The sequence below is a fragment of the Lithobates pipiens genome, unplaced genomic scaffold (genome assembly GCF_037356315.1).
Source record: "Lithobates pipiens isolate NorthernLeopardFrog02 unplaced genomic scaffold, aLitPip1_a1.2 Scaffold_22, whole genome shotgun sequence".
NCBI classification, from domain to species: Eukaryota; Metazoa; Chordata; class Amphibia; order Anura; family Ranidae; genus Lithobates; species Lithobates pipiens.
Window position 1 is genome coordinate 217,467,737 of NW_027507784.1, and position 19,804 is coordinate 217,487,540.

At 46.2% G+C, this 19,804-nt stretch overlaps 1 protein-coding gene across 1 annotated transcript in view; it reads left to right on the top strand.

Moving 5' to 3' along the window:
* The window catches only part of ATF7IP2 (activating transcription factor 7 interacting protein 2), a 273,655-nt gene that overhangs the window by 122,488 nt on the left and 131,363 nt on the right, over positions 1 to 19,804 (top strand). Inside the window, exons 4-5 of the mRNA XM_077448852.1 lie at positions 2,777 to 2,911; positions 4,278 to 4,385. Of these exons, the coding sequence (XP_077304978.1) occupies positions 2,777 to 2,911; positions 4,278 to 4,385 (243 nt within the window). The remainder of the gene's footprint in view (positions 1 to 2,776; positions 2,912 to 4,277; positions 4,386 to 19,804) is intronic.

Here is a 19,804-nt window from a genome sequence, read left to right on the forward strand (position 1 = left end):
AGGACAGGTTCCACTCGGAACAGACCTCGCCATGGTCGATCAAAAACATTGAGTGCATGTGCTCAGCATCATATCCAGAGGTTGTCTTTTTGGGAAACAGACGCATGGGTGATGCCAGCATTTCTGCAGAGGTTGAAGGGGTGGGGGGCCAGCCTGCCAGTGCGCAGACCATACGCCGGACATTGCATCACATTGGTCTGCATGGCTGTTGTCCCAGAAGGAAGCCTTTTCTAAAGATGATGCACAAGAAAGCCTGTAAACAGTTTGCTGACAAGCAGATTAAGGACTGGAACCATGTCCTGTGGTCTGATGAGACCAAGATAAATTTATTTGGTTCAGATGGTGTCAAGCGTGTGCGTGGCAGCAACCAGATGAGGCCTACAGTCAAGCATGGTGGTGGGAGTGTCATGATCTGGGGTAAAGTTGTACCGATCCCACTTTTTTTTTTTTTTTTTTTTTTTTTTTTTTTAAGTACTGATGCTTTTAATTTTTTTTTCAACTTTTTAGTACTCACCGATGCCTGTTAACGATACCTATTTCCAGCATTTAGGGAGCTCAAGATGAGGAGAGGGGGGGGGTCGCTATCATCTATCAGGGCAGCGCAGAGTTGAAAGTTGATTTTTTTCATTAACCAGTCGGCAGTGGGTTCCTCTCCCGGCAGGCAGCAAAGGGAGTAATGCTCCTGTGCAGAGACTCCAGGCTCTAGCTAATAAGTTTGTGTTTTGCCTGTCTGCACACAGCAGAAACGATTGAGGGGGAGGAGAGCTCTGAGCACCGAGAGGAGAAGGCATGGCCAACCGCACACACCTACGGTACCTCCCAAGTCCCAGTCAAATCTTCAACTGGAGATCTGAGCAGTGGAAAGGCTGAGGAAGGAAGCATTCCTGCATACCCGCACTCCCCTGCGGTGATACATCCAGGCTGTTTCTCCCTCCATGCATGGCAGACTCCACAGTGAAGCTCCTCGGCCCACACTGATGGCTAGTGGCAGCTGCCCCTGGTTGTGTTTACATTCATCTGTCAACGGGAACCCCGCTGACTGATGAAAGAGTAATTTGTTGTTAAGGACGTGGCGGCCCCGCTCCTTAACTGATAATTTCTGCATTCTTTTATTTACATTTCAGTTGTCATAATTCCGCTGACAACTGAGCCAGAAGGTATCTGTGTTAAGTATCGGTGCATTTTCACTAGTACTGGTATCGGTGCAACCATAGTCTGGGGCTGCATGAGTGCTGCTGGCACTGGGGAGCTACAGTTCATTGTGGAAACCATGAATGCCATTATGTATTGTGACATACTCAGGCAGAGCCTGATCCCCCTCCCTTCAGAGACTGGGCCACAGGGCAGTATTCCAACATAACGACCCCAAACACACTGCCTTGCTAAAGAAGCTGCGGGTAAAGGTGATGGATTGGCCAAGCATGTCTCCAGACCTCAACCCTATTGAGCATCTGTGGGGTATCCTCAAATGTAAGGTGGAGGAGCGCACGTTTTCTAAAAATCCACCAGCTCCGTGATGTCATGGAGGAGTGGGAGAGGACTCTAGTGGCAACCTGTGAAGCTTTGGTGAACTCCATGCCCAAGAGGGTTAATGCAGTGACTGAAAATAATGGTGGCCATACAAAATATTGACACTTTGGACCCAATTTGGACATTTTTCTCTTTAGGGGTGTTAGTCATATTTGTTCCCAATGGTTTAGAATGTAATGGCTGTGTGAGTTATTTTGAGGGGGGCAGCAAATTTGACCCTGCTATACAAGCTGTACACTTACTACTTTACATTGTAGAAAAGTGTAATTTCTTCAGTGTTGTCCCATGAAATGATATAATAAAATATTTACAAAAATGTGAGCGGTGTACTCACTTTTGTCAGATACTGTACAGTAGATGTAAAAGAAGGTGCACTCTGCTTCATCTATTCATCTTTATTTAATCCCTTTTCCTTCAAAACAACATAAATTCTTCTAGGTAAACTTGCACTCTATTTTTGAAGGAAGTCAGCAGGTAAGTTGCTCCAACACTCATTATTGTACCAAGCTCCAGCCTTTTGCTACAGCCAAGTATTTAAAATTTTTAGTCATCAGTCCAGAGCACCTGCTGCCATTTTTCTGCAACCCAGTTCCAATGTTTTTATGCTTAGTTGAGATGCTTAGCCTGGTTTCCATGTCCTATAAGCGAAAACACAGAAACTGGGGTGAAGCTCCACAACAGGACATAGAAAAAATAAACCAAAGGGTTTCCATTCATTACTGCACCTAGTTCAGCAATTTTAAATGTATTGAACAAAAATTAGCAGAATAGTATTGTGGACCTAAATCTGAACCCAATCCTACTTCTGCCTTTGGGTGGCAGAATTGCATGTGATCCTAGAGCAGTGCGATTTCAGCCTATTCAGCAAAAGTTTTGCATGCAGTAATTTACAAAATGCAGAGCAACTTCTATATCATGCGATATAGACGTTACAGTGCGTTTGGGTTGTGGTTAGAATTGCGTTGACACCTGCTGCAAATTGCAAGTGAAGTGCAATTTAACCGTGATGCAGGAAACTCGCACGGAAAACACGGGTTTTCCATACTGCATTTTGGTGTGAACTGGACCTTAGTCCATAGTTGAGATCATCAGAACCTGCAAGTGAAATTTGCCAAGTAAACTGTACATCCTGTTTCTGCAATGTGTTGTGTGCATCTGAAACAATTTCTTGTAAATGTTTAATCTTCTTTGTACTACCCATAACATAACATGTACAATTTTTTGGGTTTTTATTTTCTTTCACTAGGTTGGTGGTTTAATTCAAGGAAGAATAGAAACAGTTTTTAAGGAATCTTTTGACCAAAGAATACAAGATTTATCCCAACAAATCAACCTAATTCAGTGCAAAGAAGATAATATTGAAATACTTACCCGACACCTTGTGAGTTCGCTTTTTTTTAATAACATTTTCTAAAGTTAGACATAGACTATTTCCATCAAAGTATGCAATGCTGGGACATCTCTGCCTGTCATTTTAGGGCTGGGACCATCCAGGTTTTAGGCGTCTGCTGGCTTCGCTTTCTACTTCTTCGGCAGGGAAAATCCTTTCTCTCTTTGTATTGAACAGGATAACCACCAATGCCAGTCTTTTCGGGTGGGGAAATGTCCTGGGTCTGAGCTCTGCTCAGGGTAGTTGAACGTTGGTGGAATCTGGACTACCGAGTAATATCCTGGAACTTGATCTGACTAGGTCTGGATCATGGGCGCTTTGACTTCGAGGGCTCCTTTTACGGATCCAGTCGGACAAGGCAACAGAGGTGGCTTATGTCCTTCACCAGGGCGGGCCAAATAGGCTGTTGCCAGTATCCTCCGATGGGCAGAACGTCTCATTCTGGCCCTTTCCGACGTGCGCATTGCAGGAGTGGAATACTGTCAGACAGATACCTCAGTTGGCTAGGGTTGGACCATGGGGTGGCCATGTTTTATTGGATTTGTCTCCACTGGGGCGCTCTTGAGGTAGATCTGTTTGCGTTTTGGCTCAACAGGATGGTGCCAAGGTTTCTGGCAAGGTCTCGGGATCTTCTGGCGGCTCTGGTGACCCATGTGGGAACAGTGACGTTTGCTCTTTGCTTTTCCTCCTCTCCAGCTTCTGCTGTGTGTGTTTGTTTTTTCCCCATCTCTTTCCCTCTCCCTCCCACTGGAGGGAGATTGATGCAGAATATTTGGCAAGTATATAATCGCAGTATATATAAAATAAGCAGTATAGTTGGAGGGAAGCTTCAGAATGGCAAAGATGTTTTTTATTACAAAATTATGTGAGCAGACTGCGGCAAGGATGTGGAATTCCCTTCCACAGGCGGTGGTCTCAGTTGGGGGGGCATTGATAGTTTCAAGAAACTGAACGACCGCAACATACATGGATATACAATGTAGTACTGACATATAATCACACACGTAGGTTGGACTTTTTTTCTTTTCAACCTCCCCTACTGTGTAACTTTGTAACTGCAGTTCCTCTAAGTTTTCTGTGTACTCATGGGCAATGATAAAGTTAAATTTATATTGCCTGGTCTACATGTTTTATTTACTTCCCAGTTATGATATAGTTGAGTTTGTTTTTACATTTGTATTAGCATTTTCATTTAATATGAGAAGTATTGAAATACTCTTTCCAGTAAAATCTGAACCGATCTAGGGTTTTTGTAGTCGCCTGCATACCATACAAATGCATGCTTTTTATATTGTGTTTTTTTTTTTTAAATGGATTATTTTTTTTTTTTATGGATTTTTTTTTTTTTTTTTAACAGAGAAGCATAAAGAGACTTGGAAGACGTATAAAATCTGCACTGCAAGCTCAGAATGAGGTGGTCGTTCAGTCCAGCAAATTGCCGTCTGTTGGTTCTAATTGTAAAGAGGTAAATACTGAGTTGTCAGAAATCCTCCAGGGAGGTCATTATGAATTGTAATGTACTGTAACACATCCAACTTGATTTCAGTGAGTTAATCCAGGACAAAATGCATCAAAATTTTACTCGGTAAGCAGAAGCATTTTTATAGTACAGGACACAGGATCCTAGTCATAACCATAGGTTAGGTGCAGCTACCTTCAGGTGCTTCAAAAGTGGCAAAGAAAGAAAGCTGCAGAAACTAGTGGTGCACTGAAATGAAAATTCTGGTGCAGAAACCGAAAATTCAGGCTGCACTTAAACAAAATTGATGTTTAACCACTTAACAACCGGCCCATAGCCGAATGACGGCTACAGGGCGGTTGTTTAACTCTGGGAGGCCGTCATATGACGTCCTCCCAGAATTCCGCTCTTGCGTGCCCCCTGGGGCGCGCACTCGAGAGCATCTGTGGACCCGGCGCATCACGGTAAACGGCCGCTCCTCAAATGACGGAGTGATCACTTGTAAACAAACCAGCATCATCTTATGACGCCGGTTCCTCCCTCCCCCCTCTCTGTACTGATCGGTACAGCGGAGGGGGAAGAGATTGGTGTTAGCAGCGCTGTGGGCCGCATCTGCAGTGCCCACATTGCTGCTCACCGAAATTTAACCCCTCAATTCCCTGCCATTACTCTGCAATACCCTGCAACACTCTGCAACACCCGCCAACGCTCTGCAACACCCGCCAACGCTCTGCAACACCCGCCAACGCTCTGCAACACCCGCCAACGCTCTGCAACACCCGCCAACGCTCTGCAACACCCGCCAATGCCCTGCAACACTCTGCAATGCTCTGAAACACCCGCAGATATCCTGCAATGCTCTCCATGCAATACTTTGCAACGCCATACTCTGAGATACCCAGCCATACCTAGCCATAGTCGGTGATACCCTGCAATACCCAGCCATAGACATCCCCCCCCCTCCCGCCGCCCTCTGGTGCTTCTAGCGACTCGCCAATACGATCAAAGCCAGAATCTTTTTTTTTTTTTTTTTTCAGGCTTCCCAGCTTAGAGGTGAGATGCGGGGTCTTATTGACCCCATATCTCACTGTAAAGAGGACCTGTCATGCCATATTCCTATTACAAGGGATGTTTACATTCCTTGTAATAGGAATAAAAGTGATCAAAAAATTTATTTTTGGGGAAAAAAATGTCAAACTAAAATAAATAAAGTAAAATGAACAATAAAATTTTTTATTTTTTTTTTAAGCGCCCCTGTCCCCATGTGCTCGCATGCAGAAGCAAACGCATACGTAAGTCCCGCCCACATATGAAAACGGTGTTCAAACCACACATGTGAGGTATCGCTGCGAACGTTGGAGCGAGAGCAATAATTCTAGCCCTAGACCTCCTCTAACTCAAAACATATAACCAGTAAAAAAAAAATTAAATCGTCGCCTATTCCACGAGCGTGTGCAATTTTGAAGAGTGACATGTTAGGTATCTATTTACTCAGCGTAACTTCATCTTTCACATTATGCAAAAATTGGGCTAACTTTACTTTTTATTTTTATTTTTTTTAGCACGAAACTGTTTTTTTTCCCAAAAAAAAGCATTCGAAAAATTGCTGCGCAAATACCGTGCGAGATAAAAATTTGCAATGATCATCATTGTATTCTCTAGGGTCTTTGCTAAAAAAAATATATAAAATGTTTTGGGGTTCTATCTAATTTTCTAGCAGATTATGATTTTTACATGCAGGAGAGAAATGTCAGAATTGTCCTGGGTGCTCCAGAATGCCTGATGGCGCTCCATGCATGTTGGGCCTCTGTATGTGGCCACGCTGTATAAAAATCTCACACATGTGGTATCGCCATACTCGGGAGTAATAGCAGAATGTGTTTTGGGGTGTAATTTGTGGTATGCATATGCTGTGTGTGAGAAATAAACTGATAATATGAAACATGAATCAAAGGACAGGAAGGGAAATTAGGGATTTTTGCGGTGCTAATTAGCAAAGTACAATTAATTAAAGTACAAAATTAGTAGTACAAAAATGTATTAAGTTTGAGGTTAAAATCAGTAGCAATATATGCTTAAAAGATTCAGAATAATGCAATACAGTGGTTGTTCTCGTCAAGCACACATAGTCCCGACATGTTTCGCATTGGATTGCTTCTTCAGGGGATGTGTGAATGTTTGAACAAGATCTAGACCAAAAATACAAAAATAATAATAAAGTATATCACAAAATTCATAAGTGCAGAAATAGGGAAAAAAAAATAAAAAATGAATTTTGTGATATACTTTATTATTATTTTTGTATTTTTGGTCTAGATCTTGTTCAAACATTCACACATCCCCTGAAGAAGCAATCCAATGCGAAACATGTCGGGACTATGTGTGCTTGACGAGAACAACCACTGTATTGCATTATTCTGAATCTTTTAAGCATATATTGCTACTGATTTTAACCTCAAACTTAATAAATTTTTGTACTACTAATTTTGTACTTTAATTAATTGTACTTTGCTAATTAGCACCGCAAAAATCCCTAATTTCCCTTCCTGTCCTTTGATTCATGTTTCAAATTTTCAGGGATGAGGTGCCATCTTTGTTAGGTGTTGCTTGAGGCTGAACCATCAAAATTATTCTGATAATATGAAAATTTTGTGAAAAAATAAAAAAAAAGTAAAACCTTGATTTTGCAAAGAATTGTGGGAAAAAATTACAACTTCAAAAAATTCACCATGCCTCTTACTAAATACCTTGGAATGTCTTCTTTCCAAAAAGGGGTCATTTGGGGGGTATTTGTACTTTTCTGGCATGTTGGGGTCTCAAGAAATGAGATAGGCCGTCAGTACTTCAGGTGTGATCAATTTTCAGATATTGGCACCATAGCTTGTGGACTCTATAACTTTCACAAAGACCAAATAATATCCACCAATTTGTACTTATTTTTACCAAAGATATGTAGTAGTATAAATTTTTGAAGAAAAAATTACTAATCTGCTAAATTTTATAACAGAAACAAAGAAAAATTCATTTTTTTACCGAATTTTATGTATTTTTTCTTTTATAGCACAAAAAATAAAAAACCGAGTGGTGATTTAATACCACCAAAAGAAAGCTCCATTTGTGTGAAAAAAAGGACAAAAATTTCATATAGGTCCAGTGTTGCATGACTGAGTAATTGTCATTCAAAATGTGAGAGCACCGAAAGCTGAAAATTGGTCTGGTTATTAAGGGTTTAAGTGCCCAGTGGTCAAGTGGTTAAAAAAAAAAGTTTTAGTTGTATTGTATTTGACTTTATAATTTAATATCCTTTAATAATATGAAATTATTTTCAGCCATTATCGGCACCTTTTTGAAATGGTGTTAAAAATTCTGCTTGCTGCATTTGTGGTGCCTATTTGGTCAGTAAAAAAAAAATGCACCTCCCCATTGAAATGCAATGAAAACAGAGCAAGAATGCCTCAAAAATGCACCCTTGTTGTGTTTTTAATAAGGTTGCACCAATACAGTTTTTTGGCAGAGAGTACAGGTGCCGATACCAAATACATTGCGATTCGATTTGCATCATTCAAAAAAAAAAAAGGTGCAAATCACACTGCAAAGAATCGCATGCAATTTCTGTGTGTGTGTGTGTGTGTGTGTGTGTGTGTGTGTGTGTGTATAGAAGCGCCATCTAGTGGGCAGTTTAGAACTCCCAAAATTCAGCAGAGGGAGCGCTGTTCTATAAAGTAGGTAGAGACAGATTAAAAGTTCAAATCAGCAATTGTCTATTGGAAAGGGGAACCGACTGATGACATTAGGTAAATCATTTACAAGCCCATGCAGGGAGATGGTAGCGTGCCATTAAGGCACTGCCTCATATGTTCCATAGTGTTGGAATGAACAGCTGCCTCTAACCCTGGAGCTCCTGGGGGCAGACATTGAGCCAAATGGATTGATGGACAGAGCTGGCAACGGCCGGCGCACCCGGAAATGAACGCTGCCTTTAGGGCTAGTCTCCGCCGGCTGGGTGAAATGCCAGGAGCGGGGGGCGGAAGTGCTCCACTATGGAGACAGTACTGAGTGGGCAACCTAGGAAGTCCTTTAAACCGGAAATATAGCAAGCATTTATTTTAATCACATGACCTATGAAAAACGCTATTAGCATGGTAAAATCGCGTCTGTTTTCGGCAGCCATTATCTGCACTTTTTTTTCTTTGGGGGACAATGCTGAAAACCCTATTTCTTATATTCACCGACCGACACAGCTCCTCTCTGTAACTAAATGGTTGTTTAGCCTGCCATTAGGAGAACTAGGCAAAATTTATTACACAATACACAGAACTTTTAGTCCCGCCCCAGGGGGGCGGACCCTGTGCCAACAACCCTCCCCACTGCTCTTAGCAGATTCAGTTTTATTTTGCCCAGTAAGGAACCTGCGGGCCCTTTTGGTCCATTTTTTTTGCTGCAGGTTTGATGTTTTTTTTGCACAAGATGAAAGGTCCTGGGATCTTCTATCAACTGCCGGCTGGGTGACAGGCTGGTTAATGATTATCCTTGTAGTCTCCCCAGTCCGGCCTCGGCAGGCCACGACATGCCTCAGCCCCCTAGAGGTGGTCGGTGAGCTTCAATGCTCCGGGGTATACATATGACCGGGCTACTGCTGTCTGGATCACAGTATACCAGGCCAACAGCTACCCTGTAACTGCGCAGGAGTAGATCTGTGATGGAATGTCTCCCAGCTCTTCAGGACTGGTAAGTACGGCTCTCCCTGCTTCTGTGGGGTGAGCAGCTGGGCATTCCCTGGGGGGTCGATTCGGGGGCCACCTCACCTCCTTATCGTCTCTCCCCAGTCCTTAGCTCCCCTCCTTCCCCCCTCTGAGGGGGGTGGCTGCATGCGCTGCGGGCGGTGTGTGTGTGTGTGTGTGTGTGTGTGTGTGTGTGTGTGTGTGTGTGTGTGTGTGTGTGTGTGTGTGTGTGTGTGTGTGTGTGTGTGTGTGTGTGTGGGGTTCGCTGGGCCTCTCACCTGTGGGTCTGGGTGCGGCTAGCGTGGTCTGGGGGGGGTCCCAAAAAGTCTGTGGAGGTGTTCTGGCTGTAGGCAGGCAGCATTGTTCTGGGTTTGTCCTGTCACCGCAAGGCGCTGTCCGGCGGCCATCTTGACTGTGGGAAAGGCAGGTTTCCCTTGTGAGACTCAGCAGCCATCTTCTATGGGATTCTACTATTAGTTGCATTGGGGGCCATTTTCCTGAAGCTCGAGCGCTCTTTTCACCGCAGCTCTCTTTTGTGACAGCTTTACATGTGCTCTCACAGGCTGTTTCCGGTGTCCACTGTGTACAGGATGCTGGATGGCTCTGCAGAGCATTTCACCGCTATTATAGACAGCTGCTGCCGACACGGTTTTCTCCGCTCTGCATCTGGGTAACCTCCTAGGGACTACAGGCACGGCTAGTGGCATTCACAGAACGCCCCAGGGTGGTGAGTCTGGCGCTAAGTACCCCTCCCCCCCATGCAGCGGCAGCAGGAGGGTGGGACCTTCACTGTCCTAAGTCCCCTTGCAGGTGGCACAGGCTAGGGTCGGCATGGCTTCAGAAACTGGTGTATCTTCCCCCGAAATCCAGGCTATAGCAACCGGGTCACCTGAAAGCTGTCCTTAACTCTTTTGTTGCTAAGATGGAGGCAGCGCGTGGAAGGAAAGGTGCACGCAAGAGGCCCCTGCCCCCGTTCGGACAGTGAGGATGATTCCCCGTCCGGTTCCGGGCGCAACAAAGCGCTTGTTGTAGCGCTTATCACAGCTGTGCATGATACCCTGAAGATTCCGGGGCCAGCGGATCCCTCTGCTGGTGTACCGGTCCCTTTTGGGTCCCACAAGCCAGCACGTTCACCTAAGGTGTTCCCGTATTTGACTTATTTTGACAAATTCTTCTACAGGGAATGGGGTCGCCCGCAATGGACCTTTTCGGCCCCCAAAAACTTGGTGGTGCGTTACCCCTTTGAGGAAAGCCTTCTCAAAAAATGGTCGGCTCTTCCGGTCGTGGACCCCCCAGTGTCCAGGTCAAATAAAGTGACCACGATCCCGGTTGAGGGGACTCCTGCATTTAAGGATCCCACGAACAGGAAGGCAGAGACAGTGGCTCCTTCCTTGTTTACGGTTGTGGGGTCAGCTGTGCAACCAGTACTGGCATCCACACTGGTGTCCGACACTGACGGAGTGGGCAAAAGGTTTGCACCGCGAATTGGGAGAGCAACAGGCCTCCCCTGTCTGCGTGGGACTAGCAGACCAACTAGTGCAAGGCCTTAAGAGTACGTTTGTGACGCGGCCCTGGATACTCTCCCTCTGTTATCCAGGGCTTTAGTGTCAGCTGTGGTGCTGAGGCGCCCGATTTGGCTAAAATGCTCGTCTGCTGACCAGGCATCCAAGAAATCCTTGACGGATCTTCCTTTCCTTGGTGACCGGCTCTTTGGAGCTTCATTAGATGACATTATTAAAAATGCAAAGAGTTGTAAGAGTACACTACTCCCACAGGCCAGGAAGGCTAAGGAGCCACGCTGTAGGCAAGGGTCCTCCTTTTCCGCTCACAAACTGCTTTTTCGTCCGCTCGGTACTTGGGCAAAACATCCCCAGCCCGACAGGACGTCCACAGACGACCAGAAGCGTCCCTGGACTTGCAAGCCTAACAAGCCTGCAAACAAAATGCTACCGCAGGAAGGTTTGCCCTCACCCGCATGTCGGGTGGGGGGTTGTCTTTGGGAGTTTGCAGCCCAGTGGACCTCCCGGTTATCCGACCAATGGGTCTGCGATCTGATTTCCAACGGTTACAAGACAGAGTTTCTCTCTTGGCCGCCAACCAGATTCTTCCCCTCCAGCATACCCGTGTCCCCGGTTCGCCGGGAGGCCCTGCTAGGGGCATTAAGGGACTTGCTGAATCAGCGGGTGATTGTACCAGTTCCGGAATCAGAACGCTTCCAGGGGTTCTACTCACATCTGTTTGTGGTTCCCAAGAAGGAAGGGGTGCGTCCAATCTTGGACTTAAAAGCCCTCAATCACCTTGTAAAGATTCAGAGGTTCAGAATGGAATCAGTTCGCTCAGTAGTCGCTGCACTCCATCAAGTGGACTTCCTGGCGTCCTTAGACATCCAGAATGCTTACCTGCACATACCCATTTGCCTTCGGCATCAAAAATTTCTGCATTTGGCAGTAGGGGAAGCCCACTACCAGTTTGTGGCGCTTCCTTTTGGCCTGGCATCAGCCCCCCAAGTCTTTACCAAAGTACTGGCTCCAGTTTTGGCGTTGCTGAGGCAGCGCGGGATCGCGATCGTGGGTTACCTAGACTATCTCCTCCTGAGAGCATCTTCCATGTCAGAATTATAGGAGGATGTGGCGATCACAATGCAGACCCTGCAAGAATTTGGGTGGCTTTTGAACCTAAAGAAGTCAGTTGTTGTACCAACTCAGCGTCTGGAGTACCTAGGGTTACTGTTGGACTCCAGGGAAGCAAGATTTTTTCTCCCCTCAGACAAATTGCTGACTCTAAGATCTGTGGTCAATCTACTGATGAACCGTAAGTGGTCGTCGCTCCGCTTTTGCATGCGAGTACTGGGACTCATGGTAGCCTCCTTCGAGGCAGTACCTTATGCCCAGTTCCACACCAGGGTCCTGCAGAAGGAGATATTGACAAAATGGAACAAATCTCTGTTGTACCTGGATCGGTAGATCCAGATGAGCCAACCAGTCAGGGACACCCTGATCTGGTGGTTGAGGTCCCCGGTGATTCGGTCCGGAAAATCGTTCCTTCCTCTGAACTGGACGGTGATCACTACGGACGCCAGTCTGTCCGATTTGGGGTGGAATGATGGGGATTCAGTCGGCTCAGGGCCTCTGGTCGCGGGAGGAATCCAAGTTGCCGATCAATCTGCTCGAATTCAGAGCAAGCAGGCTGTGCCTCCACACTTGGTCGATGAGTCTTCAAGGGCGTCCGATCAGGATTCAGTCAGACAATGCCACGGCTGTGGCGTACATAAATCACCCAGGGGGAAAAAGAAGCTCAGCCACTGCTCGGGAAGGTCACTCACATACTTCGGTGGGCAGAGCGACACGTTCCGGCCCTGTCAGCCATTTTACCTCCCAGGGATGGTAAATTGTCAGGCTGACTATCTGAGTCATCAGATGCTGGACCCAGGAGAATGGGTGTTGCATCCGGAGATATTCCAGCTACTGTGCCTGAAATGGGGCACGCCAGATGTGTTTCGTGTCCAGGCTGGTGGCTCCGTGGGATCAGTACCAGCTGATCTACGCCTTTCCTCCACTGAAACTGTTGCCACGTCTGCTTCACAGAGTGGAAGCCGAGGGGATTCCAGTAACCCTGGTTGCCCCAGATTGGCCTCAGTGGCCCTGGTATGCAGACCTGGTGTGTCTGGTGGCAGACGCTCCCTGGCGACTGCCACTGACGGAGGACCTCCTAGCTCAAGGTCCAATCTTTCACCCTGCTTTACCATCGCTGGCTTTAACGGCATGGCTATTGAGAGCCAGGTGCTGAGGAACCATCGTATCTGGAAGGCCTACATCTCCATGTGTGAGGAGAAAGGATGTCATCCGTGTTCCTTTTCCAAAGCAAGGATCCTGCTGTTTCTCCAGCTAGGCATAGACCAGAGATTGGCATTGAGCACCATCAAGGGGCAAATCTCAGCCTTAGCTGTCTTTTTTTTTTCAACGACCCCTGGTATCGCACTCCTTAGAGAGTACCTTCGTCCAGGGGGTACGACATGTTGTCCCTCCAGTGCACCCTCCGTTGCCCCCATGGGATTTGAACCTGATGTTGTCGGTGCTTCAAAAGCTGCCATTTGAAAATATCAGGGAGATTCCCCTCTTGACTCTTTCCCAGAAAGTGGTCTTTCTAGTGGCCATCACATCGGCCAGGAGGGTTTTGGAATTGGCAGCCTTGTCCTGCAAGTCACCTTATCTGGTCATCCACAGGGATAAGGTGGTGTTGCGTCCACAACCATCCTTTCTGCCTAAGGTGGTCTCAGCTTTTCATATCAATGAGGACATTGTATTACCATTGTTGTGTCCTAAGCCGAAACATCCTAAAGAGGTGGCCCTTCACGTTCTCGACGTGGTTAGGGCTCTGAAGGTGTATTTGTCTGCCAAGGCTCCCTTTCAGAAGTCAGACTCGCTGTTTGTTTCGGTGGCTGGTCCAAAGAAGGGTATGGCGGTCTCGTCGGCCACCATTTCCAGGTGGATCAGACAGATTGTAGTAGAAGCCTACGCCTTAAAGGGCCAGGTGCCCCCCTTTCCAGTCACGGCCCACTCTACCAGGGCAACCGGAACGTCTTGGGCTGTCCGTCACCAAGCGTCTGTCGCTCAGGTGTGTAAGGTGGCGACCTGGTCATCTGTCCATACGTTTACCAAGTTCTACAAAGTAGACATCATGCATCGGCTGATGCCTGTTTTGGCCGCAAAGTTTTGCAGGCGGCCGTGTAGTTGCGATTCTATATGCAATCAATATTTTTTCCTGGTTTTTCGATAAAAATGCAGTACTGTTTTGTTAATGCACTGTTGCATTACTTCCGCAAATGGTTGCGGTTTTGGGGATCTCTCCTGTTGAGGATACCCGGTTATGTGGTGGTGTTTTTTCCATACACTGCTGTTTTTTGTAAGTTTTTAGTTTCACTAGTTCCCACTTGCCATGGTGGATGAAGTTTTAATGCTGTTTTTCCCACCCCTCGTTTGACAGTGCTTGGGGACCTCCCATTTAGTTAGAGAGGAGCTGTCGGTCTGTGAATATAAGAGAAAATAGGATTCTTGTACTCACCGTAAAATACTTTTCTCTGTAATTCACCGACCGACACAGCACCTGCCCCTCCTTTTTCTCTTTATGTTTTACTGCTTGTTGACGTACTGAGTTCTGCCTCAGCAGGCTGTGGGGTTGTGCCCTGGGGACCGCCCCATGGGCGGAACTAAAAGTTCTGAAGTGTTGTATTACAACTTGCCTAGTATCTCCAGTGATGGGACTAACAACCCATTTTGTTACAGAGAGGAGCTGTGTCGGTCAGTGAATTACAGAGAAAAGGATTTTACGGTGAGTAAAGAAATCCTATTTTTTCAGCGACCCCTGGCGTCTCACTCTCTAGTGAGCACTTTTGTTCAAGGGGTCCAACATGTAGTTCCTCCGGTGCGTCCACCGTTACCCCCGTGGGATCCCTCTGTTGACCCTTTCCCAGAAAGTGGTCTTTCTAGTGGCCATTACATCGGCCAGGAGGGTTTCGGAACTGGCGGCCTTGTCCTGCAAGTCACCCTACCTGGTTATCCACAAGGATAAGGCGATGTTGCGCCCGCGACCTTCTTTTTTTGCCAAAGGTGGTTTTGGTGTTTCACATCAATGGAGACATTGTGTTACCATTTCTGTGTCCTAAGCCGACACATCCTAAGGAGGTAGCCCTCCATTCCCTGGACGTGGTTCGGGCTCTGGGGGTGTATTTGTCTGCCACGGTGCCCTTCCCGGAAGTCAGACTCCCTGTTTTTTTTCGGTGGCTGGGCCAAAGAAAGGTGTGGCGGTCTTGTCGGCCACCATTTCCAGGTGGATCAGACAGCTTGTAGCACAGGCCTTCGCCTTGAAGGGGCAGGTGCCCCCCTTTCTGGTTACGGCCCACTCCACAAGGGCAATCTGATCGTCTTGGGCCTTCTGACATCAAGCGTCTGTTGCTCAAGTGGGTAAAGCGGGGACCTGGTCGTCTGTTCACACCTTTACAAAATTTTACAAGGTAGATGTCAGTGCATCGGCTGATGCCTGTTTTTGCCGCAAAGTTTTGCAGGTGGCTATATACTTGCAATTGCACATAACATTTCCTGTTTTTTTGGGTAAAAACTTAGTAGCTTTAAGTTAATGCACTGTTGCATTTGTTAGCTCAGTTTTGGTGCGGTTTGAGGGTATAGTCTCTCTGTTGAGGAGCACCCTTGGTTTTTGTGGTGGTTATTTCCACACACACTGTCGTTTTTGTGGGTAAAGTTTATTCTAGTTCCCACATGCCATGGTGGATGAAGTTGTTATGCTGTTTTCCCACCCTTCGTTTTGGTATTGCTTGGGGACGTCCCAATGGCTAGGAGAGGAGCTGTGTCAGTCGGTGAATCTAAGAGAAAATAGGATTTTTTTTTGTACTCTCCGTAAAATCCTTTTCTCTGTAATTCACCGACTGACGCGGTACCCGCTCCTCCTATTTTTCTTTACGTTATACTGCTTGTTGACATACTGAGGCAGCATGGCAACCTGGGGGGTTGTTACCTACAGGACTGCCCCTTGGGTGAAACTAAAAGTTCTGTGTTTTTCATAACATGTTATGCCTAGTCTTCTCCTAAAGGTGGCGTAACAGACCAATGGCTAAGAGAGGGGCTGTGTCAGTCGGTGAATTACAGAGAAAAGGATTTTACGGTGAATATAAAAAATTATAATTTTTTTTTTTTTTACTCTGAGGATAGTGGACAAGTCCAAAATAAGCACCTGGTACTACCTTCTTAAAGATGTACCCCCTTTCCCCTCCCTCCCCCTCGTAACCGACTCATTTGACACAGTTTCTCACACACGACTCATGCGTAAGGTAAAGTCTACAGGCTTGGAAAGATAAATTTGTAAATGGATATAAAACTGGCTAAAATACAGAATTCAGAGTCGTGGTTAATGATTCTTACTCTGAGTGGTCTAAGGTTATCAGGGGTGAACCCCAAGGTTCAGTGCTGGGACTCTTACTTTTTAATACCTTATAAATGATATAGGGTCTGGGATTTAAAAATAAAATTTCTGTCTTTACAGATGACACTAAGCTATGTGCAATGGAATGATGTCCTTGCAGGATGTCTCCAAATTTACAAGCCAACCTCAATGCATTGTCTAATTGGGCAACTATGTGGCAAATGAGGTTTAATGTTGATCCATGTAAAGATATGCACTTGGTTGCGAAGTCTATGCATGCATCATACATACTACCGTGTTTCCCCGATAGTAAGACACCCCCGATTGTAAGACGTATCGGGAGTTTCAGAGGGGTCGGCTAATATAAGCCGTACCCCGAAATTAAGACATATGTCTTACTTTCGTGGAAACACGGGGGTATTGCCGCCTCCAGTGGCGTACTAAGAGTGGGGCGGGGGGTGCGGGCCGCACCGGGTGCCACACCCTGGGGGGGAGGGTGCCAGGCCAGCGCCCTCCCCCTCCGACTGGAGAGACAGCGCCGTTCTGATCAGTCTCGGGCAGCGGCTGTCACTCACAGCCGAGCAGAGTGAAGCCGCCTCCCCCTCCTCTTGTATGGCTACACAGTGCTGTCCATGAAGGAGGGGGAGGCGGCTTCACTGAAGCCGCCTCCTCCTCCTCCTCCATACACAGCACTGTGTAGCCATACAAGAGGAGGGGGAGGTGGCTTCACTCTGCTCGGCTGTGAGTGACAGCTGCTGCCCGAGACTGATCAGAACGGCGCGACGCAACCACAGAGAAGGGGATTATTGCGCCAGGTCCCGGATCACTGCCGACAGGTGTCACTGGCTCTGTGTCCTCCCGGTACAGGTCAGTGCTGGTCATACAGAGAGAGACCAAGGAGGGGGAGGGGGGGGTGAAGAGATTCTCTGCAGCTCTTATTATGTAACCGCAAGATGCAGCTGAGGAGGACTACAAGTCCCAACATACCGGGCTGTGTGGGCTTACAGTTCTCCTCTGCTGAGCATAGCAGCTTTGTATGCTTGGACTTGTAGTCCTCCATAGTGCAGCCTTGCATGCTGGGACTTGTAGGCCTCCTCTGTAGTACAGTGCAGCCTTGCATGCTGGGACTTGTAGTCCTCTGTAATGCAGTGCAGCCTTGCTTGCTGGGACTTGTAGTCCTCTTCTGTAGCGCAGTGCAGCTCTGCATGCTGGGATTTTTTTCCAATATAAGACATACCCCGAAAGTAAGACATAGTGGGGCTTTTGGGGATAAAAAGAAAGTAAGACACTGTCTTACTTTTGGGGAAACACGGTAGTACAACTGGGGGAATCAATGGTGGAGAAGGATTTGGGGGTTTTGGTAGATCATAAGCTCAATAATGGCATGCAATGCCAAGCTGCCGTTTCCAAAGCAAGCAAAGTCCTTTCTTGTATTAAGAGTGGTATGGACTCCAGGGAAAGCGATATAATTTTGCCCCTGTGCAAATCAATACTAAGACCTCATCTAGAATATGCGGTTCAGTTTTGGGCAAGGCTCTCAAAAAGGATATCGGGGGAACTGGAGAGAGTTCAGAGAAGGGCAACCAAACTGATAAGAGGCATGGAGGAACTCGGCTATGAGGAAAGATTAGAGGAACTGAATCTATTCACTCTTTAAGAAGAGATTAAGGGGGTATGATCAACATGTTCAAATACATAAGGGGTCCATATACTAAACTTGGTGTTGCATTATTCACTTTAGGCTTCATGTACACGGGATGTTTTTACAACCTCTCCTGAACTATTTAACTTGACGGATAGTAACCCACGTTTAAAATGTCCGCTTTGCTGCATTTACATGCCGTGTTTGCGAAAAAAAAATATATAAATATCTTTTCATTTTTGGTTATTTTGAAAAAAAAAAAAAAAAAAAAGTCCTGTAAACGAAACTCAGCTGAATGTGCATTTAGCTGTGCTTGGCACTTGAAATGCTTCTAAGCTCGGCGTCTGAACCCATTTTTTTGCATTCAAAAAAAGCCTCTAAACTCAACTGCCTAGAAATGACTATAAACGACTCTGTGTACATGTACTGATAAGATAACATAGAGGAGAGTTCAGGAGCAGTTGAAAAAAAATGTCCAACTGCTCCTAAACGTCCGTTTAGCAGAAGCAGCGTACATGAGGCCTTAAGGTCATCACAAAGGACAAGGGGGTACTCTTTAAGTCTAGAGGGAAAAAAAGATTTAATCTCCAAATATGGAAAGGTTTCTTCACAGTAAGAGCTCTGAAAATGTGAAATAGACTCCCTCCAGTGGTGGTTCTGACAAGCTCAGTAGATTGCTTTAAAAAAAATGCTTAAATTTCTTCCTAAATGTACATAATATAACTGGGTAATAACATTTACAGGTAAAGTTGACCCAGGGAATATTAGATTGCCTCTCAGGGGATCAGGAAGGAATCGTTTCCCCTGCTGTAGTAAATTGAAGCATGCTTTGATGGAGGTTTTTTTTTCTTTTTTTTTTTTCTTTTTTCTTTTTTTTGGGTGAACTAGGTGGACTTGTGTGTTTTTCAACTTAACGATGCAAGTTCACATTGGAGTAACTTGTTATACTTGTCACCTCCCCGGAGGGTGTGAATCCTATCCAGGGTGAGGAACTGAATCCCATCATGTACAAGGGTCACATGGTGACCCCAAGGTAAATCTGGATTGCAGGTCCCCATACTGAGTATATGGCGATATGCCCGCTTCCCGAATTCCTGGATGGTTTTGCCAAAGTAGAAGCAACCACACTCTCACAGGTCAGACTGTAGGCCACCCCTGATGTCTTACAATTAGTATTGTGTCGATATTTGAAGATGGTGCCATTTAGTGAGACGTTCTCTCCTTTCTGTGCACCTATATTGGCAGTAATTGCATCTGCCACAGCGTAACACTCCCAGATGTTTACAGGTACAAAAAGTGTGACTAAAGTCATCCAATATACTATATATAAATGCTTGTCAAAAAAGAATATCCGCTCTGAGTGTCCTTTTCTTATGTTAGAATTAGGAATGAGTAGCGGGGCCAACGTTTATGCAACCGGGTGGCCCCTCCCTCAGTTATAAAAGAACTGTCAAAGCGAAGACGCGTCATGCAGCGGGAGCCTCCCATGGAGGTGGGTTGGTTGCGTTTTTTTTTCTCTTTTTCGGACCGTCGATGGAGCAAGAGAAGATGACTTTGTGGGACATTGTTTATTTTTTTAATAAAGGACTTGACCCAAGCTGTGTCTTGTAATTTTTACCAGTTTGACACTTTTTTTAATGAAATTGTAGGGGTACATTTGTACCTGCTACCATTTCACATGGGGAGGGGGGGTTCTAGGGATCCACTTGTTAAAGGGGGCTTCCCGATTCCGATAAGCCCCCTGCCACAGACCCCCATAATCTCCAGGCAAGGGTTGTGAGGATGATACCCTTGTCCCCATCAACATGGGGACAAAGTGCTTTGGGGGTTACCCCAAAGCACTCTCCCCATGTTGAGCTTTTGGCCTGGTATGGTTCAGGGTTCAGGAGGGGGCGCTCTCTTGTCCTCACTCTTTTCCTGCGACCTGCCAAGTTGCGTGCTTGGATAAGGCTCTGGTATGGATTTCTGGGGGGACCCTCGCGTAATTTTTTTTTGGGCCCAGATCTGGTATGGATTTTGAGGGAGACCCCCACTTTTTTTTTTTTTTTTGGCATGGGGTTCCCCTCAATATCCATAACAGACCCAAAGGGACTGGTAATGGACTGGGGGGATCCCATGCCATTTTTTTC